The following is a 27,455-nucleotide window of genomic DNA, read 5'->3' as shown; positions in this document are numbered from 1 at the left end:
TAAATAAATAAATATTTTAAAATTTTTTAATAAAATCTTTTTGAAAAATCCACAATCTTCCTTGCACATAAATAAGACCCAGCGTCTCATAACATAACATTCAAATGTCCAGAATACCAACCAAATTTACTCAAAATGTAAGGAAAAGCCACAAAAATCTCCACTTACGTGGAAAATAACAATAAACACCAAAAAAGTAACAATAATCATCAAAGAATGAGGTGACACCAATGATGGGATTACCTGACTGCCGGAGTCCAGCTCCAGCAGGTCCAAGGGTTCCCAAAGGATGAACGGCATCGGAGAAAAAGTGAAAATAAAACAAAACAAAAATGAAATGGACACGGACAACCGCAGTGTGTTGAACTGGCCGGTTTATTGTAGCAAACTTGGCATTATATTTGCTAGTGATCTCCTTGTAGCATACGCCATCTACATTTTCTGGCATTACCCAATTCTCAAATTGTTCGTTTGTGTCATCACCCAATAAGGAATACCATGATTCTTTTCTCATAACGTCCCGTCCTGCCCTTTGCTTATTGATTAATTTCTTTCATTGTTTTTATTATGTGTCTATGCTTATCTATAATCTATAAAGTATTTGCTTTGCTGTTCTCATGAAAGGTCATTTATCTCTCAACACCTCAAGTGGAACAGTTACAGGGACATGACCTCTTGGTTGTTTCCCTGAACCATTTGTGGTTTTGAAGAACAAAAGTGTTCGCCTGGGTCTGAGGTGCCAGGAAGGGGCCAAGAGGGCCTTAGAAACCCACGCCTTATACATTCTCAGAGAGACAATGCACCTAGGAACCAATGAACCATTCTGTCCCTTAACTGACTAGGTTCAATCATCATCTGGAATGCCTCCTGGGGGCCAGGTGGGCCCAGGGGCTAGAGTGACCTGAGTCCATAGATACACTCCTTAGTTACTGGAGTGGGGCTTTCAAATCCATATGTCTCTCCTTTATTGGCCTCCTTTGCTGGCAAATGCACGAGGCTATCCTTCCTGTAAGTAGAGACGTCTCCATAGGGGGTGGCAAGGGCTAAACGTAAGGCCGCACAATTTCTTGCGGAACCTTCTTTTCTTTCCTAATGGCTCTTTTCCCAGTGGGCCTGTCGAGGGCAATTCCCCAACAGACAATACCCCAGGTAGTTTTAAGGCCGAATTACCTAAGAGCGGGAGTACAAGAAGCTTCACTGTCGTTGGGCCGCCTTGCAGTCGCCAATCCGTCCACAGCCTGGGCCTTGCCAATCAGGCTGGGATAGCTCGGCTTCCAGCACCTGACAAAGACTTAAAAAAAAATTTTTTTAACGTTGATTTATTATTGAGAGACAGAGAGAGACAGAGCATGAGCAGGGGAGGGGCAGAGAGAGGGGGAGACACAGAATCCAAAGCAGGCTCCAGGCTCTAAGCTGTCAGCTCAGAGCCTGACGCGGGGCTCGAACTCACAAACTGAGAGATCATGACCTGAGCCGAAGTCAAACACTTAACCAACTGAGCCACCCAGGCGCCCCTCCTCATGGGTTCTTAAAGCATACTCAGCAATTGCAAGTAGAAAACATATATAACATTTTTCTTTTGGGGACTTTATTATATATAGAGAGAGGTGATATTGAAGACAACCCGGTCATAAAAGGTAACATGGCCAAAATGGTGGTAAGGCTTTTAGATTCCACTTTATCTTTATTTTTCCTTAAGTAGACACCCCACCCAGTGCAGAGATCAATGCAGGCCTTGAACTCATGACCCTGAGATCAAGATCAAGACCTGAGTTGAGATCAAAAGTCAGACACTGAACTGACTGAGCCACCCAGGCGCCCCTCTAGATTCTACTCTAACACAATATTGATACTACCACTGAGGCATTCAGTGTGTATCTTTTCATCTCTAGTGCAATCACCAAAAAATACACGACCACATCTTGTCAAAAACACAACAGATAAATTAAGGTGGAATCTGAAAAAACTCTTCACGTAACCCCTGAAAAGCCAAGAAAGGAAAGATAGCCATGCAACACAAAGGGCATAAACAGAAAACAAATCCAAAAATGGCTGACCCAGGCTAGATCCTAACATGTCAATGATTATGTTCAATGTAAACGGCTCAACGTGCCAATTAAAGCAGAGATTGTCAACGTGGGTTAACAAAACGAAAACAAACTGACTCAACTCTATGCCGTCTTCCGCAAAAACTCACTTCAAATATAATGAAATAAGTTGAGTTCAAAGTCAAAGGGTAGCAATAGTTGTGCCATGCAAACACTAGTTCAAAGACGGCTGGGAAGGATAGAAAATGGCAGGGCCCAATGGAGACTCCACATGTCAGGCTTATTTTTGTGACATCCTTAGCCAGGAGGGCCTCTCTCAGAATCAGCTGGATGCTCTTCATCTTTCCTCTCGCTGGTTCTATGCAGGCCATTTATCCATACTTCACCACTGGGTGGACCTGCCCACTCCCAGTACCAGCCTATGTTCCAGCAGCAAAACGTTTTCTGCCAACGTTCGCATGGGCTTCCATTCCTGTGCTCTGTTCCACGAAAGGGACTCAGATCATTCTGGGATAAATACCAGTGGATAAAATGTTAAAGACACAGCATGTTTTTATTTTTTTATTTTTTATTTTTTTAATTTTTTTTCAACGTTTTTAATTTATTTTTGGGACAGAGAGAGACAGAGCATGAACGGGGGAGGGGCAGAGAGAGAGGGAGACACAGAATCGGAAACAGGCTCCAGGCTCCGAGCCATCAGCCCAGAGCCTGACGCGGGGCTCGAACTCACGGACCGCGAGATCGTGACCTGGCTGAAGTCGGACGCTTAACCGACTGCGCCACCCAGGCGCCCCAAAGACACAGCATGTATTTAATAACGACAACATTAAGACTTAAGAATGCCATGAATGTCCTCAACAGAGAGGTTTTTAAAAAAATGTTTATTTATTTATTTTGAGAGAGTGAGAGAGAAGGGGAGGGGCAGAGAGGGAGAGAGAGAATCCCAAGGAGGCCCCACACTGTCAGCGCAGAGACTGAAGTAGGGCTCGAACCCACCAACCGTGAGATCATGACTTGAGCCAAAGTCAAGAGTCGGGCGCTCACCTGACTGAGCCACCCAGCCCCCCCCACCCACCGCCAACAGAGAGTTTTTGTAAGCCTTCCTGCCTTTTGTTGTGAGACGGTAACATCCCAGAGGTAATGTTCACCGGAATTGCTTCTCGCATTGCTCAGGAGAACTGGTCTCCCTGGGCCTTGTCAATCACGAACACACTTGCGTTTATCTGCCTCTGCCCAGATGTCCAAGAAATGTGCCAATGGATGAAACAGGATTTTTTTTTAATTTTTTCAATGTTTATTCACCTTTTTGAGAGACAGAGACAGAGCATGAGCAGGGAAGGGGTAGAGAGAGGGAGGCACAGAATCGGAAGCAGGCTCCAGGCTCCGCGCTGTCAGCACAGAGCCCGACGCGGGGCTCGAACTCACGAACCGTGAGATCATGACCAGAGCCAAAGTCGGATGCTCAACCGACTGAGCCACCCAGGCGCCCCAGGATTTGTTTTTAAAAAGCACTTCGAGGCAGTAGTCCTCTCTTCAGATATTCTTGACATTAAGATATTAGGATACACTAATAGGTCTCCGCGAAATTACACATCAGTCCTCAGGAAAGCCTGTGTGACGTGTTGGTGTCACCTGGACCTCGTGCCTTGGACCCTGAACTCAATGATCACCCGTCCGTTTATCCATTTGCAGCGGAGAACACTGGATTCTCTCTTCCTGAGTATCGGTCTGAATCACTGTTGTAAGCTCTGCTGGTTGAGGTAGGACATCAGATAAGGGTCTCTTCTACTAATGCTTTTGAAGAGCACCTTCTGGGCCTGGTGCCCTTTATTCTGCACCATCCTCAGCAGGGCCTCGTTCCTTCTCTGCTGTGTTGGCATCTGCTGCACCATCTCCTTCTCTTCCTCGGTGAAGACCCCACGGTCCTGAAGATCATCCAGGACTCCATTCAGGTTCCCCAGCCTGGCTTGAAGATGACGATGGTGCTCCTTCATAAAGGCCACAGCTGGACAGAAGGAAGAGTTGCAGACTGAGAAAGGGGAAGCTTGCTTATAGGGGTCAGGACCCATGCCCAGCTTCAAGACATAATTCTGCATGGAGACGTTGCTCGTTCTCTTTTGCGGGCGGCCCGGGTCTCACCGACGCACGCTCGGGACGCGCAGTCCGTTCTCGGGGGTCAGTGAACCTAGGGAGAACTCAGTGAGACCTCTTCTTCAATCCCAGCACCCTCCCCTCCAAGCTCTGAGCACCTCGCCTTCGCTACTTTCCGGTTGTCATCGGAACCCTAGAGAGAGGGCTCTACGTTGCCATCCATCCAACTACTCATCCTTCTAACAGTCTCCGAGTTCATACATTGCCAGCAGCTGTGCATGACACCAGAGAGGCAGATGGATAAGGCTGGCTCCCCACCCTCAAGGGTCTTCTGCTGCTGAACTGTGTAGAAAGAGATTTACCTGGTTAAGGGCCACACAGGAGGGACAGGGGCACTGGACGGAAGAAGGTATTTTGCATCATGCTGACTCAGGGTTCCTGTTGGTGCCCATGTATAGTACCTCTGTGACCTTGGCCAAATAACATTGCTTTCTTGTTCCTCAGTTTCTTCACTAAAAGTGTGGGGGGGGGCGCCTGGGTGGCTCAGTCAGTTGAGGTTTCAACTTTGGCTCAGGTCATGATCTCCTGGTCCATGAGTTTGAGCCCTGTGTCGGGCTCTGTGCTGAAAGTTCAGAGCCTGGAGCCTGCTTCGGATTCTGTGTCTCCCTCTCTCTCTGCCCCTCCTTTACTAATGCTCTCTCTCTCTCTCTCTCTTTCTCTCTCCTTTAAAAATAAATAAATATTAAAAAACGAGTGTGAGTGCTGGGACACCTGAGTGGCTCAGTTGGTTAAGCATCCAACTTCGGCTCAGGTCATGATCTCGTGGTTTGTGAGTTCAAGCCCCACATTGGGCTCTCTGCTGTCAACACAGAGCCTGGAGCCTGCTTCAGATCTTCTGTCCCCCTCTCTCTGCCACTCTCCCGGCTTGCACTCTCTCCCTCTCTCTTTCTCTTTCAAAATAAAACAGCATTTTTAAAAAAGTGTGATTGCTTTTTATGTACAAGTCATGCCTCTAGAACTTTTGCTCTTAACACGGTGGCACAGGTAATTCATGCCCAGTCATCTGCGGCTATAGCCAAACAGCTTAATTTAATGATGTGATTTCTGTGAAGTCTCGGTCTTTGTACTGAAAAGTCATTGCAAGTGTATGGTCAGTGACTCCACAGTTTGAATGAATGATGTTGCTGCCACAGAAAGATTCTCAGCTTAACCTATTCTTGCTGCCTCGATTGTTTCAACCTTCCCGTTTGTTTAGCAAGTGCTATTCAACCTTCTTTTTCTTAAGTGTATTTACTTTTTGAGAGAGAGAGAAAGAGCACACGCGCACGAGCAGGAGAGGGGCAGAGAGAGAATCCCAAGCAGCCTCCACGCCATCAGAGAAAGAGCACACGCGCACGAGCAGGAGAGGGGCAGAGAGAGAATCCCAAGCAGCCTCTACGCCATCAGCGCAGAGCCCGATGCAGGACTCGAACTGGGACATCATGACCTGAGCCGGGATCAAGAGTCGGACGCTCAACCGAATGAGCCACCAAGGCGCCCTTGCTATTCGATCTTCTTAACTGGACATAAACTTCACTTTTTCCTTTTCTCCAGGATGCACTCTGAGACGTTTTCAGCTCCCTCAATGCTAGATCCAAGCTCCTCATGTTATCCTCTTCTAAACCCCTCCAGTTTTCCTTGGCAACACGCGCCACAAGTATATTTTGATAAGCAGTGTGGAACAGGCTTCATTGTTTTCACCGGCTGGAATAGAAACCCCATGCGTGCAGAGTGTGTCTGTCTCAGGCTACACTGCATGCAACATTGTTACTTCACGGCCACTACCATGTCCCCACTCTGACGCTCCTCTGTGATTGTCTGGGGAAGCCAGCCACCGTTTATTGACAGGACTAAACAGAAGTGGACCATATAAAGCACAAATACAGGTACCCTGATTACTTAGCATGCTACAGGCCTTTGATAAGCTGCGTTTGTCATCAAGATCATTTTTATCACCATAGTCCCATGAGGGACAAATGTCACCACAGCCTTCAGGTCACAAAGGAGGGGATGACTAGACTGTGAAGCAAAGTCTTCACGGAAGAATTAGTATCAAAGGAGGATTTGAAGGATTTGTAGGACTTGTTTAATGTTTACTTATTTTTGGAAGAGAGAGAGAACAAGCAGGGTAGGGCCAGAGGATACGAAGCTGGCTCTGGGCTGACAGCAGTGAGCCCGATGTGGGGCTGGAACTCATGAACCGTGAGATCATGACCCGAGCCGAAGTCGGATGCTCAACCAACTGAGCCACCCAGGTGCCCCGGAAGGAAAAGAATTTTGGTATTAAATGCAAGATGCCACCATGCCAAAAGGGAAAGAGAGGTAAAGAGGTGTCATGATTCATGGCACATGGTGGCCAAGATAAAGATTTGACTCAAGATGTGGGCCGGCAGAAGCTTCTGAAGGGTCTTCTAGACAGAGTGAATGAGTGTCAGTTTCATCCTTCAGACGACAGGTGACAGATATCTCTTGCTCAAGAGCTTGTGTGATAGGAAGGGTAGAGACCCTGTATTAATACTACACACTCACCACCTACATTAAGTCCTTTCAATTTCCTTTATGAAATCACCTTTACTGATTCTTCACCAAGAGCTGTAGCTGAGTTTGAACCCAATTGCAACTCCAGGTGTGGGGCCTGATTTTCTCCAGCTAGTCTGCCTCTCTGGACCTCCTGACAGCACCCGCTGGCCAGGATGGGTCTGCTGCCATTTCAAGCCAATGCGATACCCGAGGAGCCTTCTCCTCCCTGAGAGACACCAGAAAATGCTCTCCTTCTCCTCCTGGATGATCTGTTTTGACAAAGGGGGCCCATCACTTCTACTGTGTGGAGCCTGACAATCATGGCCAACAACGTGGAAGGCAGAATGGAGTCCTCTGAATCTTGGCTCCTTATTTTATTTTATTTATTTTATTTTATTTTATTTTATTTTATTTTATTTTATTTTATTTTATTTTATTTTTAAAAGTTTAGTGCGATTGAGTCCCACGCTCCTCCGACTGAGCCAGCCAGGTGCCCTTTGGCATTTTATTTTAAATAATTTCTTTCCCCGCTACCTACCATTTCCATTAACCTTAACCAATTCCCAGCTAACACCTGATCTTGACATTTACAACAGCCTCATAAGCCAATTCCCACTTCCTGTTCATTCCTCACTCACAGTCATCCACACAGTTCCGAAGAGTGAGTGCATTGTTACTCACCCTTCAAAAGCCCCCCTTTGCCTTTGGACTAGGCTCCAAAAGAGTTCAATGATCATCCTTATGCTTACAAGTTCTGTTTCTTGCCTGCCCCTCTGGTCTCATGTGGTCTCCGTCTCTCTAAAGTTTGATCCCCAGCCGCCTCGAACTACTCTTACTTAAAGTTCAGCAGATGCAAAATGGTTTCCCAAAAAAGTGTGGTTGCACGCTCAGAGTCTGCGTATTACAGCCTCATGTGTTTGCTGAAGTGCATCAGACTCTGTGTTTGTCTCTGGAACCACTTAGTCTTTGTAAATGAAGAGGAGGTATGAACCCACATTGAGCGACATCACTCAAAGATCTCCTGAAATCAGACTTGTGGTGGAAACACTGCACTGACCTGGGAGGGGAGGAGGGGCCGATGTAGCAGCAAACTGGAGCTCCTCTAGGAAGGAAGGAAAAGTTGGAGAATGATATGAAATCAGCTGTATACCTTTATTTAGTTTTTCTTTTCTTTTTTAAGTTTATTGTTTTAGTAATCTCTACGCCTATCTTGGGGCTGGAACTCATGACCCCAAGATCAAGAGTCACGTGCTGTACTGATCGAGCCAGACAGGTGCCCCTTGGTTTCTCTAGGCTTTGATGTAACACACTAAAATAATTTTTTTAAATTTTTAAATGTTTTTATTTATTTTTGAAGGAGAGAGAGAGAAAGAGACAGAGCATGAGCAGGGAAGGAGCAGAGAGAGAGGGAAACACAGAATTCGAAGCAGGCTCCAGGCTCCGAGCTGTCAGCACAGAGCCCGATGCAGGGCTCAAACCCACAAACCATGAGGTCATGACCTGAGCCGAAGCTGGACGCTCAACCGACTGAGCCACCCAGGCGCCCCTGTAACACACTAAAGTAATTTAATTCCATTTCCTAAGTGAAGGATCCCATTCGAACATTAATATACAAATGGAACCCCATGAGGTAGAAGGTCACTCCCTACCCATTAGGGAAATGCATCAGAGGAAGGAATATATTTTCCCAACATTCCTTCTATTTCTATTTATAAGCCAGTATGTGAGACGATGTGAAGCCAACCCTTAAGTTATCATACTGTTCTACATAAATTATCCTCTAGGAAACAGAACTACCCTATGACCCAGAAGTTGCACCAGAAATTATTTAGCCAGAGGATACAACAAGATCCAGACTTGAAGGGGTTCATGCGCCCCAATGTTTCTAGCAGCATTATTTACAACAGCCAAACTATGGAAGAGCCCAAGTGTTCATCAACTGATGAATGGATAAAGAAGATGTGGCATATATATGTGTGTGTGTGTGTGTGTGTGTGTGTATTACTCAGCCATCAAAAAAAATGAAATCTTGGGGCGCCTGGGTGGCGCAGTCGGTTAAGCGTCCGACTTCAGCCAGGTCACGATCTCGCGGTCCGTGAGTTCGAGCCCCGCGTCAGGCTCTGGGCTGATGGCTCGGAGCCTGGAGCCTGTTTCCGATTCTGTGTCTCCCTCTCTCTCTGCCCCTCCCCCGTTCATGCTCTGTCTCTCTCTGTCCCAAAAATAAATAAAAAACGTTGAAAAAAAAATTTAAAAAAAAAAACAAAAAACAAAAAAAATGAAATCTTGTCATTTGTAGCTATGTGGATGGAGCTAGGGTATACTATGCTAAGTGAAATAAGTCCGTCAGAGAAAGATGAATACCATAGAATTTCGCTCATATGTGGAATTTAGGAAACAAAACAGATGGACATATGGGAAGGAGAAAAAAAAAAGAAAGAAAGAGGAAAGCAAACCATAAGCGATTCCTAATGATAGAGAACAAACTGAGGGTTGATGGGAGGGAGGCGGGTGGGGGAGGGGCCGGGTGGAAGATGGGCACTAAGGAGGGCACTTGTAATGATGAACACTGGGTGTTGTATGTAAATGACGAATCGCTGAATTCTACTCCCGAAACCACTATTGCACTATATGTTAACTAACCAGAATTTAAAGAAAAATTAGGAAGAAAACAATTATCTTCTAGGCAAACGTGTTTTGGCATGAAATACCATCATGAAGTGATTAAATGTGAACAATAAGCGAGTACATTCCTTAAACCTTCTAACACTGGGGTTGTTGATAGTGCAGAACTTTGGACACTATAAACTGTCAGTAGATTTATTTTCTTCTCTGGGATGAGACCATAAACAGACCTTCTCCTGTGATAGACTTCACTGCAACCAAGGAGACAGGTGCGTGATTTTTTTCCTCCCCCCCCCAATTTTAGCCATATATATATATATATATATATATATATATATATATATATTTTTTTTTTTTTTTTTTTTTACCTACCTGGCTTCACCAAAGTGTACCAGATCAAAGTCTTGTATCTTTTGTCAGTAATTTCAAGCATGATTGGTTCCTTCATCCTCCCAGCATAGACTTTAGAGAAGACCTGGATTTCTCCAGGGTTCCTGTAGGATAATTTCAACTCCTAGAGGAAACACATGACTTAAAGCATCGGTGGCGGGGTGAGGGGGTGGCAAGTTCCGTTTGCCTACAGGAAACTGGCCACTGAAATATAATCCATTTCCCATACAATCTCATGGCTGGTTGAGAGGAAAACAGAGGGAGAAAGGTCAACATTCTTGGTAAGTTTACAGTTTCAGGAAATATTATTGTTCCATGGAAGGAAGAGTAGACCAGCTCTTATCAGGACATGGTTCAGAGAATAATCTCTCTTTTTTTTTTTCTTCAAAAGTACAAAATATTTTTGAAACATGTGTTCAATTTGAGTTAGATCCAAGTCTACTGACCTTGGGTATTATTTCCAGGGGAGGCAAACAAGACACAATATAACGGGAACCAAAATTCAGTGGGTCCACTGGGGGCGAGGTCTGCAGACGCACACCTTGAAATTTAGCTTCCTCCTCATCTATTGCCTAAGGAAGAAGCAGCAGAAGCAAATCAGAGGGCAAAGCTAAAAGGAAATAAGCAAAAGCAGTCGCATACAAAGTTCTCCATATACGGTATCAAGTAGCACGTATGACATCATTCAATGGACGTAAAGGTTCATGTACAGACTGATACATTCAAATATATATGTATATACCTATATATATGCATATTCGTATATATATGAATATGTCTCTGTATATAAGGAAGGAATGTCGTTTTGAAAAGGCTCAGGTCATCATCTCACAGCCGTGAATTCAAGCCCCGAATCAGGCTCTGTGCTGACAGCATAAAGCCTCCTTGGGATTCTCTCTCTCTCTCTCTCTCTCTCTCTCTCTCTGCCCCTTCCCTGCTCTCTCACTCAAAATAAACAAATAAACTTTAAAATATTTTCTCTTGTATTTTAAATACCCACGGTTACTCACAACCTAACAACCGCCAGGCCCACACTTGCCTCTTACTGAGCTGTAGGAAAATTAACCAATTGGCCAGAAAATCAGATGAGTCTTCCCCCACTACCCTCTCCACCGAGGTTGGAGGAACAGAAGTGATACTCTATCCAGGGATGCAGTAGCTAGGGGGCCACAATGGCCACCAACACTTCTGCTTCAGCACTAACCCTGGAAAGGGGGGGGGGGGGAGACTCTGAGCCTTTCACAAATGCACAGGAGGAGGATGACTGCAGAGGGGCGCGTGCGTGTTTCATTTAGATGTTACTAATGTCCATTTCTACAATGAAATCTCTGCATCACCTCTTCTGCCAGTCCCCATAACTCTCCTCTCCCTTTTTTGCTTCTCGTTAAAAGCCGGAAAAGGTAGCTCCATTTTTAGCAGAACCAAACTCCTATTGGGATCATTGCGTATGGTTCTAGAGTCAGCACCTACAGATTGACCTTGTGAAGGGTGATTCATGCTTCTATCAATGAAAGCCGTGCCTTGACTTTTCCTTTCTTTTTTTTTTTTAATTTTTTTTTCAACGTTTTTTATTTATTTTTGGGACAGAGAGAGACAGAGCATGAACGGGGGAGGGGCAGAGAGAGAGGGAGACACACAGAATTGGAAACAGGCTCCAGGCTCCGAGCCATCAGCCCAGAGCCTGACGCGGGGCTCGAACTCACAGACCGCGAGATCGTGACCTGGCTGAAGTCGGACGCTTAACCAACTGCGCCACCCAGGCGCCCCATTGACTTTTCCTTTCTATGTTTGTTTGTTTGTTTGTTTGTTTGTTTATTGTGTGTGTGTGAGAGAGAGAGAGAGCGCCAAGGAGGGGCAGAGAGAGAGGGAGAATCCCTAGCAGGCTTCAAGCTGTCAGCACAGAGCCCAACACAGGGCTCGAACTCACAAAACTGAGATCATGACCTGAACCAAAATCAAGAGTCCCACGTTCAACCTACTGAGCCACCCAGGTGCCCCTGTGCCTTGACTTTTCCGTTCAATAGGGAGACAGAAGGTCCAAGGTGATAGGCTGAAAATGTAATTCTCACATCTTCTCCCAAATCTGCAGGCCTTACCTTCGTTAGCAAGGAGTCGCTGGGGATAAGATACAAGTGAAATTTCACATCTTCGGGGTGGAAGTGATAATAGATTAGTGCCGTGGATGTGATGGGGACCGAAAGACAGGTCTCTCTGGCAAGTCTCAACAGGATCCCCATCAGAGAGAAGCTAGGGTTTTCCAGGATGGCATAGAAAGGCTCCACTCGGGCTGGTGGCTCCAGGACCATCCCTTCATCCTTAAAATGAGCAACTTGGAACCAAGAGATATCGACCTCATTTGCTGCAGGGCAACCAGAAAGGCCATTAGACAATGTTCCCCACCGTCCCCACAGCCTCCTCTCTCCCCTCTGTACCTGGGAGGGAGATGACGTGGGGGAGGTGGATTTCAGTGATGACCCCCTCAGGCTCCACAGAGATGTCAAATAAAGGGCCGGCCACCATCCACTTCTCGTGATGCTGTAACTTCAGGTCCAGGTGCCGACCCCAAGAATCGAACGTAATCGTCACGGTCACTGCTGCTGTTACCAGGAAGCCAAGGCCTGTTGCTGGCCACAGATAGAAGCCGGCCACGGGGAAGTGGACACTGAAAAGAGTCAGAATGATAGTCATACAGGGACAACACCAGGACTTTGATTTAAAGAACAAATGTGCAGAGGCACCTAGGTGACTCAGTCAGTTGAGCGTCTGACTCAATTTCAGCTCCAGTCATGATCTCACAGTTTGTGAGTTCGAGCCCTGCATTGGGCTCTGTGCTGACAGCATGGAGCCTGCCTGGATTCTCTCTCTCTCTCTCTCTCTCTCTCTCTCTCTCTCTCTCTTTCTGCCCTCCCCACCACTATCAGAAATAAATAAACATTTAAAAAATAAAGAACAATTGTGCAGAGGGATGTGATGTTTGGGGTGGAGCAAGGTTCAAGATTCATCTGTGACTTTCACCACATTAGAAAATTCTGTGGGGGGGAGGGGGCCCCTGGGTGGCTCAGTTGGTTGAGCGTCCAACTTCGGCTCAGGTCATGATCTCACGGTTTGTGAGTTCGAGCCCCGTGTCAGGCTCTGTGCTGACAGCTCAGAGCCTGGAGCTTGCCTTGGATTCTGTCTCCTTCTCTCTCTGCCCCTCCCCCACTTGTGCTCTGTCCCTCTGTCTCTCAAAAATAAATAAATGTAAAAAAAAATTTTTTTAAAGAAAATTCTGGGGAATTAATTAGGCTTTCTGGGCCCTGATTTCTCTGTATTCTACATCTGTCAAAATTAAAAATACCAACTCGGAATATGGAATACAGAGAATATTGACAAAATTTCAGATGTCTTAAGAGATATGTCATGTACGTGTATACATGTTAAGTATCACACATTATATACTTTCTTTATAGCAGAATTGTATTTAAACAATCAGCATCTTCGATTCTTACCTGTATCTGTTTGCACTCTTATCAATTAACTCAATATCCACATTTCCTTCAGGTCCCAGAAACTGATTACTTTTACAAACCGGTTCAGTCCCAGAACAGAGTTTAGCAACCAAGTGGGGCACTACTGTCTTCTCCTCCCAGCAAGTATCTTCTGAAAAAAATATATTGCATGTGTCATATGTGGATTGTTGAAAAAGGCATGGCCTGAAGGGGTCCTGGATGTTGAATTGCACATGTACTGTTGGGAATCCAGATATCAGAGAGAAGGGTATGGGACTAGCACAAGCGGCTTTGTTTTGAATCCACACAGAGAAAGCCACAAGAAGGTTCTTTGTTACTGCTGAAATTATACCCCCAAATTTAAGAAGGAAGTCAGGCTGGGCAGCATGAGGGGCAGGGGGTGTATTTGCCTAAGTCAGGAACCACAGCAGCTAAATTTCTACATGGTCCCAAGGAGCAGAAAATGCTTGTTGCTGGTGAGGGAAGCCAAGTCCATAAAGCGAACAAGCATGAAAGCTGAAGAGGCAAAGACACATCTGTTCACTCTCGTCCTCTCCACCATCCATCTCGTGGCACCCCCAGACCATCGCCCGTTCCCTGAACGCTTCCAGGATCCGGCTGCGCAACAATGCTTGGAGACCCTCCATGCACGCACTGCTGAATTCATTTCCCACTGCTTAGGCTCTGGGCGAGGATGATTTGCATAGAACAAATATCTCTAACCTGGGCGATAGAAATCTTTTAGCCACTGTCCTCTGACGAAAATTGGTTTATGAGGAATTATATATGATGGAATCTCATTTTGCAGAGAGTAGAGATCTTGTATAGGAAAAATGAAAAGTCTCAATTAAACAGTTACTTAACCTCTCTGAGTTTTTTTCCTCATGTAGAATTGCTCTGAATCTTGGTACCTGGCTGTGTGATACCCAGCGAAAATAGCACACAATGTTAGCTATTCATGTGATTAGCTTACCCAGTGACCACATGACTGGGAAGACAGGAGTTGGGCTGGGCATCAAGATACAGCCAACACCAGTGCCCTGCTCTCCTTGAATCTCGCATGGATTTCAAACTACTTCACACCATGTAGGACAGTTTTCAACCATCAGCACTTAGAGGTGGAGCAAGTAATGACAGAATCTAAAATAGTCATGTTGGGTAATTTTTTCCAACCCAACACAATGAGCATAGATATATGGGCTGAATTTGAAGATGGAACCTATAAGAAGGTATTACTTGTTAAATGAGTCATAAGAGGGATGCCTGGGTGGCTCAGTCAGTTAAGTGTCCAACTTCAGCTCAGGTCATGATCTCATAGTCCATGAGTTTGAGCCCCGCATCAGGATCTATGCTGACAGCTCAGAGCCTGGAGCCAGCTTCTGTGTGTCCCTCTCTCTCTGTGCTCATCCCCTGTTCATGGTGTCTCTCTCTCTCTCTCTCTCTCTCTCTCTTAAAAATACATAAACATTAAAAAAAAATTTAATGAGTCATAAGAAAGAACTCTTTAGCCAATAGGAAAGGTGTCCTGGTGTCCTTACAAGAAAAGGAAGGGGGACCAGATCTCTCTCTCTCTCTCTCTCTCTCTCTCTCTCTCTCTCTCTGGATGCACAAAGAAAAGACCATGTGAAGACCCAGGGAGAAGGTGGCCATCTACAAGCCAGGCAGAGAGTCTTCACGAAAGGCCAAATCTACCAGCCTTTGATCTGAGACTTCTAGCTTCCAGAACCATGAGAAAATTAACTTCTATTGTTTAAGGCTCCTAGTCTACCGTATTTTGTTATGGTAGTCCTAGTAGACTAATACAATGGAAATGTCTCCTAACCAAAAGCCAATCAGACAATTGTGTACAAATATCAAAAAAGATCAAGACCTTTAACCACACATTGCTTACTTTTTGAAGTCTTAGTGTGGATTAGGGTGAAAGAAGACAAGCCCCTTTTAATTATACCCAAATACAATCGAATGCTGCCACACCTCACCTACCAGCTGGAAGATTTCTCACCTCTAAGTTTGCTTTATTTGTCTTTGAAGTAGAATCTATATAATCCACTCATAGAGTTTCCATGGATAATAAAAAGAGAATATGTGTAATAACCCTAATAGAGTATTTGGAATATGGAATTCATTCCTGATATAACGTCCAAGATTTTGAGTACTTCATATCCCCATTTAAGTTGTATGGAGGATGGTGTTAGAGATAAGAAAATTTGTTTTTGGTCGTCACTGCCATAAAGGACTTCAACACTGTCTTCTCTACGTAAAGCCACGGGACATTTCCATCAACCCACTGACACAGCCCTGGCCTCATCTCTATGTTAGCCAATTACCTGATTCTTGACTCTGTGAAGATTCCTGGTCTTCAGATTCGCTTCTGAATGGAGAACTTGAGTGTCAAAAATGAGGAAAATATTAGAAATTAGTTCACAGCAGGCACCTGGCTATCAGTAGAGCATGAGGCTCTTGATCTTGGGGTCATGAGTTTGAGCCCCATGTTGGGTGTAGAGATTACTTACAACCAAAACTTAAAAAAAAAGAAATAAATCAGTTCACACACACGCAATAATAATAATAATAAATAATAAATAATAAATAATAATAATAGTAATAGTAATGAAAGGGATGTGATTAAAAACTAGAGCTGTTTGGCCCAAACAGTGGCCACTAGCCAAAAGAAGCCATTTAAACTTTTAATTTAATTTAATTTAATTTAATTTAATTTAATTTAATTTAATTTAAAATTCAGCTCCTCAAGGGTGCCTGGGTGGTTCAGTTGGCTAAGAGTCCAACTTCATTCAGGTCATGATCTCACAGTCCATTGGTTTGAGCCCCTCGTCGGGCTCTGTGCTGACAGCTAGAGCTTGGAGCCTGCTTAGGATTCTGTATCTCCCTTTCTCTCTGTCCCTCCCCCACTCATGTTCTGTCTCTGTCCATCTCTTGAAAATTAATAAAATTTAAAAACAAATTAGGGGCGCCTGGGTGGCGCAGTCGGTTAAGCGTCCGACTTCAGCCAGGTCACGATCTCGCGGTCCGTGAGTTCGAGCCCCGCGTCGGGCTCTGGGCTGATGGCTCGGAGCCTGGAGCCTGTTTCCGATTCTGTGTCTCCCTCTCTCTCTGCCCCTCCCCCGTTCATGCTCTGTCTCTCTCTGTCCCAAAAATAAATTAAAAATGTTGAAAAAAAAAATTAAAAAAAAATAAAAATAAAAATAAAAAAATAAAAACAATTTAAATTCAGTTCCTCAGCTGTACTATCCACATTTCAAATACTTAATACCTACATGTGGAAAATGGATAACATATTAGCTACTGCAGAATAGAACATTTCCATCATCATGGAAAGTTCTACTGGACAGTTGTATTAGACTCTCAAAAAAGAGATAACTTGGACAAAGAGAGGTTTGTTAACAAAATGTAAGCATAGTAGAACTAAGAGGATCTCTCAAACCAAATGTGTTTTGACCACTCTACCTCTTCTCCTATTATACCAGTGTCCAAAGTGGCCATACCTAACTTCTATTGTTTAAGTTGCTCTGGCTGGGGGGCGCCTGGATGGCTCAGTCAATTAAGTGTCCCAACTCTTGATTTCGGCTCAGGTCATGATCTCATGTTTTGTGGGTTTGAGACTCACATCAGTCTCTGCACTGACAGTGCAGAGCCTGCTTGGGATTCTCTCTCTCTCTCTCTCTCTCTCTCTCAAAATAAATAAACTTAAAAAAATATTTAAGTTGCTCTGACTGTGTCACTTCAGCTGGCAGTAGGGGCAGGACTGGAGGGGGACAAGAATTTTGTGACCACATGGGTTTGTGAGATGCGACTGCTTATATTTCCAAATCCAATGGGCATGATGGCAAAGGAGGTCTGAGAGACGATATTCCAGGGCAAGTTAGATGCACGCTACCCACTCTGAGTCTTTTACTGTGGAGTCTTTTTACTACCAACAAAGTACTGTGAACACACGTGCCTGGTGTCACTAAATGTCAACAGTGGTTAGAGAAGGATTTTCCAATTTTAGTATATGTGCTGCTGAAGCGAACACTAGAGAAGAATTTTCGAAATGAGCCTGCAAAACTTCCTGGAGAAAATTCACAGAAACAAGAAGCTGACATCGGTGAGGGTCAAAAGACACAGCAGGGGAAGAGGAAGAGAAGGAAAAGCAGAAGAGAGGTAGAAGAGGTCCAATAAAGCAAAAAAGAAGACTGTACCACAAAAGATTCTGATCGCCAAAATTCCCAGAGTGAAGAAGAAATATGTGACAGGACTACGTGGCTTTGCAACTTTCGAAATTGATCTTAAAGAAGCACAGAGACTTGATGCTCAAAAATTCTCCTGTGGGGACTCAGTAACAGGAGAGGATGAGATCATCATTCAGGGAGACTTTATATATGACATGATTGATGTCACTCAGGAAAAAATGGCCAGAGGTGGATGATGATGGCTACAAAGATCTTGGAAAAGCAAAGAAGTGATTTTGAAAATTTGTCTGTAGTTAATGATCATAATGATCATAACTGAGTTGATGTGGCCAAAGGGAGAGAGGACTTAAATACATACACACACACACGTACACACACACACACACACACATGTTTGTGTGTGTGTGTGTGTACGTGTGTGTGTGTGTGTGTGTGTGTGTCCTACAGTAAAACTGTAGATTTCAGCACACTTGGTATTTTCACTGTTCTGGATAAGGTTGGTTCGTTTTTTTAACTGCCAAAGTCTGATAAACAGAGGGGAGACTGTAATGCTTATACATGAAATAGAATTTAGTCAAATAAACATTTTGGGTCATTTAGCATTAATTAATTAATTAATTAATTGGCTCTCATTTGTGTCATATAACTTTTGGAATAAAAACACTGAATTAGCAATTGACTCATGGGTGAAACACATGCCCCCATAGCAGTGGTGCCCAAACTTGACTGCACCTGGGAAGCTAAACCACTCGCCCCCCCCCCCTCCCCTGCAACTCACACACATACCTATCACAAAACACAGGTCACAGCCTGTACCAATTAAGTCAGGAGGTTGGTGGTGAGACCAAAGCACCATTACTTTTAAAGCTTCCATGATTCCACTATTTAGACAAAGCTGAAAGTCATGATCTATGGGGTGAGCTAGTGGTTCATGAGGCACCTGGTTGTGAGAATCTGTCCCTAACACATGACGACAACCAACACAATCCAGCCTCTGTCTTGGGGAGTTGGAAATTTGGAATGAATCAAGACCTGGGGTATCACAAGGCAAGAATCCTAGTTCCTAAAAAGAGGTATGATGGAGGACGCCTGAGTGGCTCAGTCAGTTGAGCGTCTGACTCTTGATCTCAGGTCATGATCTCATGGCTGTGAATTCGAGCTCTGTGTTGGGCTCTGTGCTCGTCATGAAGCCTGCTTAAGTTAAAAAAAAAAGGGGGGGGGAGGGGGAGATGTGATGAAAGAGGAAACAAAAGCATTGTTTTCTGTGGGTAAAGTAGTTATTGCATAATTGCTTCCATGGTATCATGAAATGTCTAGTTTCACTGATGTGTTCTTAGATTCCCTTCATTTCTTGATCTATACATGTAATCCTTGATCCCCAAACTCCTTATGTATTCCTTGCTATGTCTATTCACTTCAACATGAAAGGGATTAACAGAGAAATTGATACACAGGCTATGGATAAAAAAGAACACATATTTGCAGAAGTGGACTTAAAAGAAAGAATCTGTGGCTCTTTTCTCAAAAGCATTCTTGGGCAAGCCACGTGCGAGAAACTTGACCTGCCCTGCTCAGTCTTGGCGCTATGTCTGAGGCTACAGAAGCAGTCATGGATTGTGTTGGCCCCATGCAAAGCATGGAGGTTACATACACTGCCTTCTGTGTGATGCTCCTGCACGCTGGATTCCAATGGGTGGCAGAGGTTGGGATTTCGGTGGTGGGAGGAACCCCTGGTGAGCGGGAGCCAATTCATCCCAGTATGTGGGATCCGACTGTTAAATTTTTCAGGAATTTTGTGGGCAGGTTGTTAAACACAGCTATTATTAAGAATTAAGTTACCGGGGCGCCTGGGTGGCTCAGTTGGTTAAGTGGCCGACTTTGGCTCAGGTCATCATCTCACAGTCCATGAGTTCGAACCCCGTGTCAGGCTCTGTGCTGACAGCTCGGAGCCTGGAGCCTGTTTCAGATTCTGTGCCTCCTTCTCTCTGACCCTCCCCTGTTCATGCTCTGTCTGTCTCTGTCTCAAAAATAAATAAACATTAAAAAAAAAAAAGAATTAAGTTACCTAAGACTTTCATTTAAATAGACCATATTACAAATAAATAAATGCTCGCATTTTTACTACATCTTATTCTGCACTCTTTTCTCTAAGTTTGTTTTTTATTCTTTTGTCGTCTCTACACTCAACATGGGGCTCCGACTCAGGGTCCTGAGATCAAAGAGTTGCAAGCTCTTTCTACTGAGCCACCCAGGGGCCTCTATACTCTGTACTCTTGAGGTTATGTTAGTAGTTTGAGATCCACCATGATACAAGTAATCACCCCACAGAAATTGGACGGCACTACAAATAAAAGCTCTCTCCCTCCCCTGGGGAAGCTGGTGTTGAATATTTTCCAGCACACCCCTTCAGGGACCCCCACTCCGTCCTTCAGCCTCGTCATGAGCCAGATTCCCAAGGCACTGAGTTAGTAATTTGTTTTGGTTCCCATCTTAACCAATGACACAGTGATCTTTGCATCCATGACTGCCTTTTCGTGTATAGCTTCTCATCCTGCCTTCCTGGAAGAAGAGGTGGTTGATCTCATTCATAAACTTGTGGGTTTGCTGGTAAGACTGTATATTCATTCTCCCCCTGATTCCCATATAAATGACCAAATTCCCCTGATTCCTGTGCGCCCCTCTGGTATCGAGGAACAGAAGCCAGTACTGTTACAGCGTTTTCCATATAATCATTCCCCTTACCAAGAAATCTCTTCCTCACAGGACTCGGTTCCAAGAGCAGTGATGTGCGGTGGTGGCTCTGATATCAACACTTCACAATATCCTCCATTTTCTGAGAACGTAGAAAACTGGTCATCCTGTATCTGCGCAGCCGAAGAGCAGGGGTGAGATACGTCATCATATCCACTGCACACAGAACGGAAGTTGTGTTATGAATACAGCATGGAGGCCTGGTGGAAGGACAGTCTTGGCAGCATGATTTTATGTTAAAAGCCATGGACCCCATGCTTTGTCTTTTTTTTTTTTTAATTTTTTTTAATGTTTATTTATTTTTGAGACAGAGAGAGACACAGCATGGATGGGGGAGGGGCAGAGAGAGAGGGAGACACAGAATCGGAAACAGGCTCCAGGCTCCGAGCCATCAGCCCAGAGCCCGACGCGGGGCTCGAACTCGCGGACCGCGAGATCGTGACCTGAGCTGAAGTCGGACGCTTAACCGACTGAGCCACCCAGGCGCCCCCATGCTTTGTCTTTATAGAAGTCTTCTCTCAAGCCCCCATGAGCCCATCTCACCCGCTTCATACCAGATTTCACTGTGTCTCTATTTCCCATTCCACATTGCTCTCTCCATCCCGGGAAGCAGAACTCAGTCGATTCTCAACACCAAGTACTTGCTGTAACATTTTGTTTCATACTAGATTGTTGACCTAAGTGACCTTGTTGAGAAGTTTAGGGAGAAGAGAAGATTCCTAGCTTATATTCTGCCTTCACCCATCATTGGTGCCCGAGAGAATGGGACCCTAATGTGAGTGTGTGAAATTCCAGGATATCAGTGAGATTATGTTCTGTAAGAACCCACCCAGAACAGGGGCACCTGGGTGGCTGAGTTGGTTAACAACAGACTCTTGACTTTGGCTCAGGTCATGATCTCATGGTTTTTGGGTTCAAGCCCCAAGTTGGGCTCTGCACTGGCAGTGCAGAGCCAGCCTGGGATTCTCTCTCTCTGCTGCATCCTTGTTCATGCTCTCTTGTTTTCTCTCAAAATAAGTAAACATTTAAAAATGTAAGAGGAGGGGCGCCTGGGTGGCTCAGTCGGTTAAGCGGCCGACTTCAGCTCAGGTCACGATCTCGCGGTCCGTGAGTTCGAGCCCCGCCTCGGGCTCTGGGCTGATGGCTCGGAGCCTGGAGCCTGTTTCCGATTCTGTGTCTCCCTCTCTCTCTGCCCCTCCCCCATTCATGCTCTGTCTCTCTCTGTCTCAAAAATAAATAAAATGTAAAAAAAATTTTTTTTAATAAAATAAAATAAAAATGTAAGAGGAATAGAACCCATTCAGTACTAATGCTCCTTTTCTACCTCCTGCCTCCACATGATGAGATACACCTGAGATGCTAAACGATGGATATCAGGCTTATTTCCTTCTTCCACTGGGGATCCTCGTCAAGATGTGGAACAGAAAAGTCCTATGCTAGGTCCTTTCTTCTTCTTCACACTTGAGAGCTGGGGTCCAAGGTCCCTTGGCTGGCTGATATCAAGATTGGGGTTAAGAGCAAGGGAGCATCCTTTCGGCCAAGACCTGTACTGTCTAATATGATAGCCACTAGACACACGTGCCTATTTAAACTTAAATTTTAATTAATTAAAATTTAAAATCAGTTTCTCACTTGAACTAGCCATATTTCAAGTGGCCAAACACCACAGGTGGACAATGGTTTTCATATTAGACACCACGGATATGAGCTATGTCCATGCTGGCAAGAATTCTATTGATAGCCCTGACCTTAATCATCTACGATGGTTCACTTGACTAGAGATTGGCATTGGAGTAACTGCCATTGGTTCAACCAAATAAAGTGGTTTATTGAGTCCTACAAGCCACGGTACCCTGTATAGAAATATCCTATTGAGAAAGGGTGCATAGACGAAGCAACACTGAGAAATTCTTGTGTTCATTGGCAATATATTCCAGCCTGTCAAATATTACCTTGAAACAAAATCTATATCTGAGTTACGAGTACTGGGTCAATGTCAATTTCCAAATTGTGGCAGTGATATTTTTGTTGTTGTTGTTAATGTAGTTAGAGAGAGAAGAGTGGGGGAGGGGCAGAGGGGCAGAGGGAGAGAGAGAGAGACAGAGAATCTCAAGCAGGCTTCATGCTCAGCTCTGAGCCCAATTCAGGGCTGGATGCCACGACCCTGGGATCATGACCTGAACTGAAATCAAGAGTTGGCACTCAACCGACTGAGCCACCCAGGCGCCCTGACAATGGCTATGGTTATAAAAGATATCATCATTAAGGGAAGCTGGGTTGAGTGAACATTTTTGCTCATTCTGTACTACTTTGGCTACTTCCTGTGGGTCTTAAACCATCTCAAAATAAAAAGTCATAACGACGAAAAAGAAAGAACAAATACGCTGATTTTTATGCAAATAATCTCAACGTCTTTGCTTTTCACTGATCTCTGTGAGACAGAGGGACAAGATCCAGAATCTTCCATTTTATCCACACTGAATATAGTATCTCTTACTTGAGAAAGTCAATTTTGCATTGGTCCTGAGAAGGGGTAGAGATCTGTTTTTGTTTTTGCTTTGACCGGGCAGACATCCTCCACGGTGACAGGTAGAAGTTCTCTGAGTGGTAGGCGTTCTTTTCCACTTTGTCTGCATCACTGCTGCACACACACAACCTAGAAAACACAAAGGGTGTTGTGATTTGTGTGTATGTGCAAGGAACTGGATGGGGGGATGGTCTCCTCACTGTGATGCAGTGGAAGTAACACAAACCAGATGCCTCATCCTCAGAGTGATGCATTTTCTGATGTCCACCTTGGGATTCACTTATTTCACTGTGTTGACTGTTACCCCATCACCACTCAGCAGACAGTGAGCTCATCTCAGGAGACATGGCTCATTTGATTCTCAATGCTTCAGGTTCATCACATGTATATGTAACACTTGGTAAGACTTAATACAGACTCGAATATAACTTGTACAACAATATTGCATGGTAGTAAAGTAGGGAGTGTGAGAAGTTCCTTACTCTTCTGCTGCCCTTCATCGGTCCTAAAAAGGGGGAACTTTTGTACAATTGCACCACACTAGATGAATTAAACTTCCCCCAAAGCAACATCTGTTTATTTAGTGTGAGTTTGTCGTGACTATGGAGACCAAAGAGAAGAGAATCCAAAGGCTGGTTCTTGGCACTTACAGCCAAATCAACATTGTTGCTTAACTCTCTGAGGGAAGTATCGGTTTCCTGACTTGTAAAGCAAGGATATAACACCATCCTCGCAAATCCTTGTGATGATTAATTCTAGCAGGGTAATATTACCCAGTACCCAACCTAAAAAATGTTAGATTCCCAAAGAAAATAACTCACGTCAGTCACCCTCAATACTCCCTAGCATGGGGGCTTGTACACCTGCCATATTGGCTGCATCTTTGGTCCAATTCATTTCTGTCCAGTTCCAAGATGAGGCAAAAATGTGCTTTCATTGGTCACAAAGAAAACAAGAACCTCTGGAAGGTGTGCTGTTGAGGAGTAGCTGAAGCGTTCATGGATACAGCCTAGTGAGTTTGCCTTGTGCCTTGGGATGGTCAAAAGCACAGCCATGGCATCAGGGAAAGAGTTGGAGGAGACTCACTTGTGCTCAGGTATGAAGTTGTGGTCAGAGTCAAGGTCATATTACCCAACGATGGAGAGAGAAAGTCTAGGTAGTGCATCTGGCCATCCAGGAAGGTGTTCCCCCTCAGGTATGTTGACACGAGTGAATGAATAAGAAATGTAAGCAGAGCCTTTTCTTTAAAAAGAAAAAAGAAAAAGAAAAAAAAAAAAGCAAGGACACCTGGGGGGACTCAGTCGGTTAAGCGTCTGACTCTTGGTTTCGGCTCAGGTCATGATCTCACAGTTCATGAGATTGAGCCCCGCGTTGGGCTCTGGGCTGACAGCACAGAGACTACTTGGGCTTCTCTCTCTCTTCCTCTCTCTCTGCCCTCTCTCCCCCTCAAAATAGATAAATACACCTAAAAATTTTTTAATAAAATGAAATAAGTAAAACAAAAAGACCGTAGTACTCAGTATTTCATGCATCAATAATGAGGAGGCAGAGGAAAATAATGAGGTACAGAGGATACAAAGCCATCAAGAGTCCTCGAAGGGCAGTATATATACTCTCACCATGTCAAAGGGCATCTCTTAAATATGCGTATCCTTTTCTTAGATGTATATTTTTCCATTTTATCAGCCGGTGTGTTTACCTCTCTGCTACGTCTCTATTAACCCTGAGAAAAGAAAAGAAAATTGTATTCACATAAGTTGGAAGAACCTGCAGATAAATGTTAGCTTTTATGTCGCCACACAATCGCCAACATTGCTTATTGTCCGCTCAAAAGGGGTACATCAGGTGAATTGTTCCCAGTAATGCTAGGCACTTGGAAGAGAGACCCAGAAAAGACTGTGAAGTTTAAAAATTATTTTTTAATTTTTCAATTTTTTAAGTGTTTGTTTCTTTCTGAGAGAGAGAGAGAGAGTGCAAGCAGGCTAGGGGCAGAGGGGGGGGGGGGGACCGAGGATCTGAAGTGGGCTCCCTGATGACAGCAACGAGCCCAATGCAGGGCTCTCTCTCTCTCTCTCTCTCTCTCTCTCTCTCTCTCTCTCTCTCTCCTTCTCTTCTCTGTCTCTCTCTCTCAGGACAAATAAACTTTAAAAAGAAAAAAAAACCCAGAAATTAGAACCACATGGTAAACACGGGCAAATACCAAAAACCATAGTACCGATTAAAACTCAAAGAGATTCATTACAGCCCGATACCGAAGAAAGATTTGTAGGAGGATATTACAGACTCTGCAGAAGTGAAGGTTTTTTCCAAGTTAATTTATTTATTTTGAGAGAGAAAGAGAACAAGTGGAGGAGGGGCAGAGAGAGGAGACAGAGAATCCCAAGCAGGCTCCCGACCACCAACATACAGCCCAACACAGGGATCAATCCCAAGAACTGTGAGATAATGACCTGAGCTGCAACCAAGAGTCTGTCCTCAACTGACTGAGCCACCCAGGCACAGAAATGACTTTGATTTTGCTTTCTTCTGAGTCAGATGCCGGCTCTGTCTGGCTCAAATCTACCCACAACCAGCTGCAGGGGGTTCTGAAAGCCCACTTCCCCTGCTGATTTCAAAAGGAGCTTGGAACTAGGCAACCTGCAGCCAAGGGCATCCTCCCATCTGTCCCTCCCTCCCCTGAAGCCACCCTACTTGATCTTGTCCTGCAGTACTTACCTAAGTCTCGGTTTCCCCAGGGCACAGAAAGGAGAAGGCAGAGCTGGTGGCTCAGACACCCCCGGGCTGCCCCAGGTTGTGTTCATCTGGGGAAAGACTGCCCCAAAGTGAAGAGGCTGAGGCTGAGTCAGAGGAGAATTAGGGACCTCCTCTTATTAAAAGAAGAAGTCCGGCCTCTTGTTATTTATGACATAATACTTTCCCAAGAATGTGTGATCACTGATGCTCAATTTTACTTTTTTTAACGATTTTACTTGTAAGTAATCTCTACCCCCAACATGGGGCTCAAACTCACAACCCTGAGATCAAGAGTTGGGTGCTCTACCCACTGAGCCAGCCAGGTGTCCCACTGATACTCAATTTGAAATGTAATTATAATAATACTTTTACAGTAATGTTGATATTAATAATTTTGAATTGTGCATGTAATACTGTAATTATTAGAAGGTAGCTTTGTTGGGGCGCCTGGGTGGCTCAGTCAGTTAAGGGTCCGACTTCAGCTCCGGTCATGATCTCACAGTTTGTGAGTTCGAGCCCCACGTTGGGCTCTGAGCTAGGCATGAAAACTAATTAAAAAAAAAAAAAGGCAGTAAGGGGAGCCTGGGTGGCTCAGTAAGCTAAGCATCCAACTCTTGGTTTTGGCTCAGGTCACGATCTCACAGTTCCTGGGTTCAAGCCCTGAATCAGGCTCTGCACTGACTGTGCAGAGCCTACTTGGGATTCTCTCTCTCTCCCTCTCTCTGCCTACTCACACTGTCCCTGTCTCTATCAAGATAAATAAATAAATTTTAAAATAAAATAAAATAAATAGATAATGGCAAGAAAAAGCAACCCAACTTTCTTATTTAAGAAAAAATTTTTTAAAAGCTTATTCATTTTTGAGAGGCAGAGACAGAGCACGAGCAGGGGAGGGACACACAGAATCCGAATGGGATCCAGGCTCTGAGCTGTCAGCACAGAGCCCGACATGAGGCTGGAACTTAGGAACTGTGAGATCATGACCTGAGCTGAAGTCGGACGCCCAACGGACTGAGCCACCCAGGAGCCCCAAGCAACAACCCAACTTTGGATGTTGGCCAGGATCTGGATGTCATTGTCCTAATGCTCACTTTTTTTTTTTAATTTTAAGTCATCTCTGTGCCCAACATGGGGCTCAAACTCACAACCTTGAGAACAAGAGCCACGCGCTCCCCTGGGTGGCTCAGTCATTTGAGCGTCAGACTTCGGCCCAGGTCATGATCTCGAAGTCTGTGAGTTCAAGCCCCACGTTGGACTCTGTGCTGACAGCTCAGAACCTGGAACCTGCCTTAAGCATAAACACTGCTTCAAATTCTACATCTCTCTCCCTCTCCGCCCCTCCCCTGCTTGCGCTCTGTCTCTGTCTCTGTCTCAGAAATAAATATTAAAACAAACAAACAAACAAACAAACAAACAGTCACGCGCTCCACCAACCGAGCCAGAGTATAGAGTAGGATATAGAGCACCGTTGTTCAGTTGGCCAGGGACACTGGCGGCAAAGGATTGCAGAAAGGAGACCAATCAGCAGGGCAGAGTTTACTCACTCTTCTGGGGAGGAGAGGGGCCAGACATCTAGAGATGAGCTGAGTTCCCGCCAGGGAGTTTTAAGGGTTTGAGAGGGCTGAGGCTCTGTCCTCAGAGGGGCCAATTTCTCGACAGGGTAGTTAGACCTAGAGGTGGTAGGTTTTTAAGAAACGCTGTCCAGGATGTGGGTTGTGGTCAGGCTAGAGAAGAGTATGGTGCCTACTTTCTGAGGTTGGCGGGTACCCTGACCTAGAAAAACAAAGAGTTCAGGGTCAAGGGCACACTTGACCCTGTGAGTCTTGCCACTAAGTGTGGCTGGTGGGGCAGAGAGCTTTGAATAGATTCCTTTCAACAGTCATTTTGGCTTTAGTGCAAAACATCCTAGGGGACGCCTGGGTGGCTCAGTCTGTTAAGCATCCTACTTCAGCTCAGGTCATGATCTCTGGGTTCGTGAGTTCAAGCCCCGCGTCGGGCTCTGTGCTAACAAGCTCAGAGCCTGGAGCCTGCTTTGGATTCTGTGTCTCCCTCTCTC

General features: G+C 44.8%; 1 protein-coding gene and 1 pseudogene across 12 annotated transcripts; one reads left to right on the top strand and one right to left on the bottom strand.

The window, feature by feature from the left end:
• Positions 1 to 4: 4 nt before the first annotated feature.
• CARD8 (caspase recruitment domain family member 8) lies at positions 5 to 27,053 on the bottom strand. 12 transcript variants are annotated; one of them, XM_058707932.1, is made up of 12 exons: positions 25,382 to 25,518; positions 24,286 to 24,389; positions 22,637 to 22,795; positions 20,131 to 20,295; positions 15,526 to 15,581; positions 13,199 to 13,349; positions 12,143 to 12,372; positions 11,807 to 12,069; positions 10,157 to 10,282; positions 9,693 to 9,834; positions 7,756 to 7,800; positions 5 to 1,281 (listed from the first exon to the last, which is right to left on the bottom strand). In XM_058707932.1, the coding sequence occupies exons 2-12, from the start codon at positions 24,342 to 24,344 to the stop codon at positions 1,253 to 1,255; spliced, it is 1,425 nt and encodes a 474-aa protein (XP_058563915.1). In that variant the 5' UTR covers positions 24,345 to 24,389; positions 25,382 to 25,518; the 3' UTR covers positions 5 to 1,252. The 12 variants fall into 12 exon arrangements, with proteins under 12 accessions (XP_058563915.1, XP_058563917.1, XP_058563909.1 ...); XM_058707926.1 differs by lacking the exon at positions 5 to 1,281 and adding an exon at positions 2,880 to 4,053 and having other exon boundaries at positions 11,807 to 12,039; XM_058707925.1 differs by lacking the exon at positions 5 to 1,281 and adding an exon at positions 2,880 to 4,053 and having other exon boundaries at positions 13,199 to 13,346.
• LOC131500066 (density-regulated protein-like) lies at positions 16,528 to 17,661 on the top strand (annotated as a pseudogene).
• Positions 27,054 to 27,455: the final 402 nt, after the last annotated feature.

Source organism: Neofelis nebulosa, chromosome 17 (assembly GCF_028018385.1).
Source record: "Neofelis nebulosa isolate mNeoNeb1 chromosome 17, mNeoNeb1.pri, whole genome shotgun sequence".
NCBI classification, from domain to species: domain Eukaryota; kingdom Metazoa; phylum Chordata; class Mammalia; order Carnivora; family Felidae; genus Neofelis; species Neofelis nebulosa.
Note: the sequence above shows the minus strand (reverse complement) of the source record. Positions and strands in the feature narration are given on the sequence as shown.

Bases quoted from the DNA above. Each gene is read 5' to 3' on its own strand.
- CARD8 (XM_058707924.1), bottom strand. From the start codon at position 24,344: ATGGAAAAATATACATCTAAGAAAAGGATACGCATATTTAAGAGATGC. The intron at 22,796-24,285 runs GTGAGAGTATAT...TGTGTTTTCTAG, and splicing joins AAGAGATGCCCTTTGACATG to GTTGTGTGTGTGCAGCAGTG. The intron at 20,296-22,636 runs GTAAGAGATACT...TTCTGTGTGCAG, and splicing joins TGCAAAATTGACTTTCTCAA to TGGATATGATGACGTATCTC.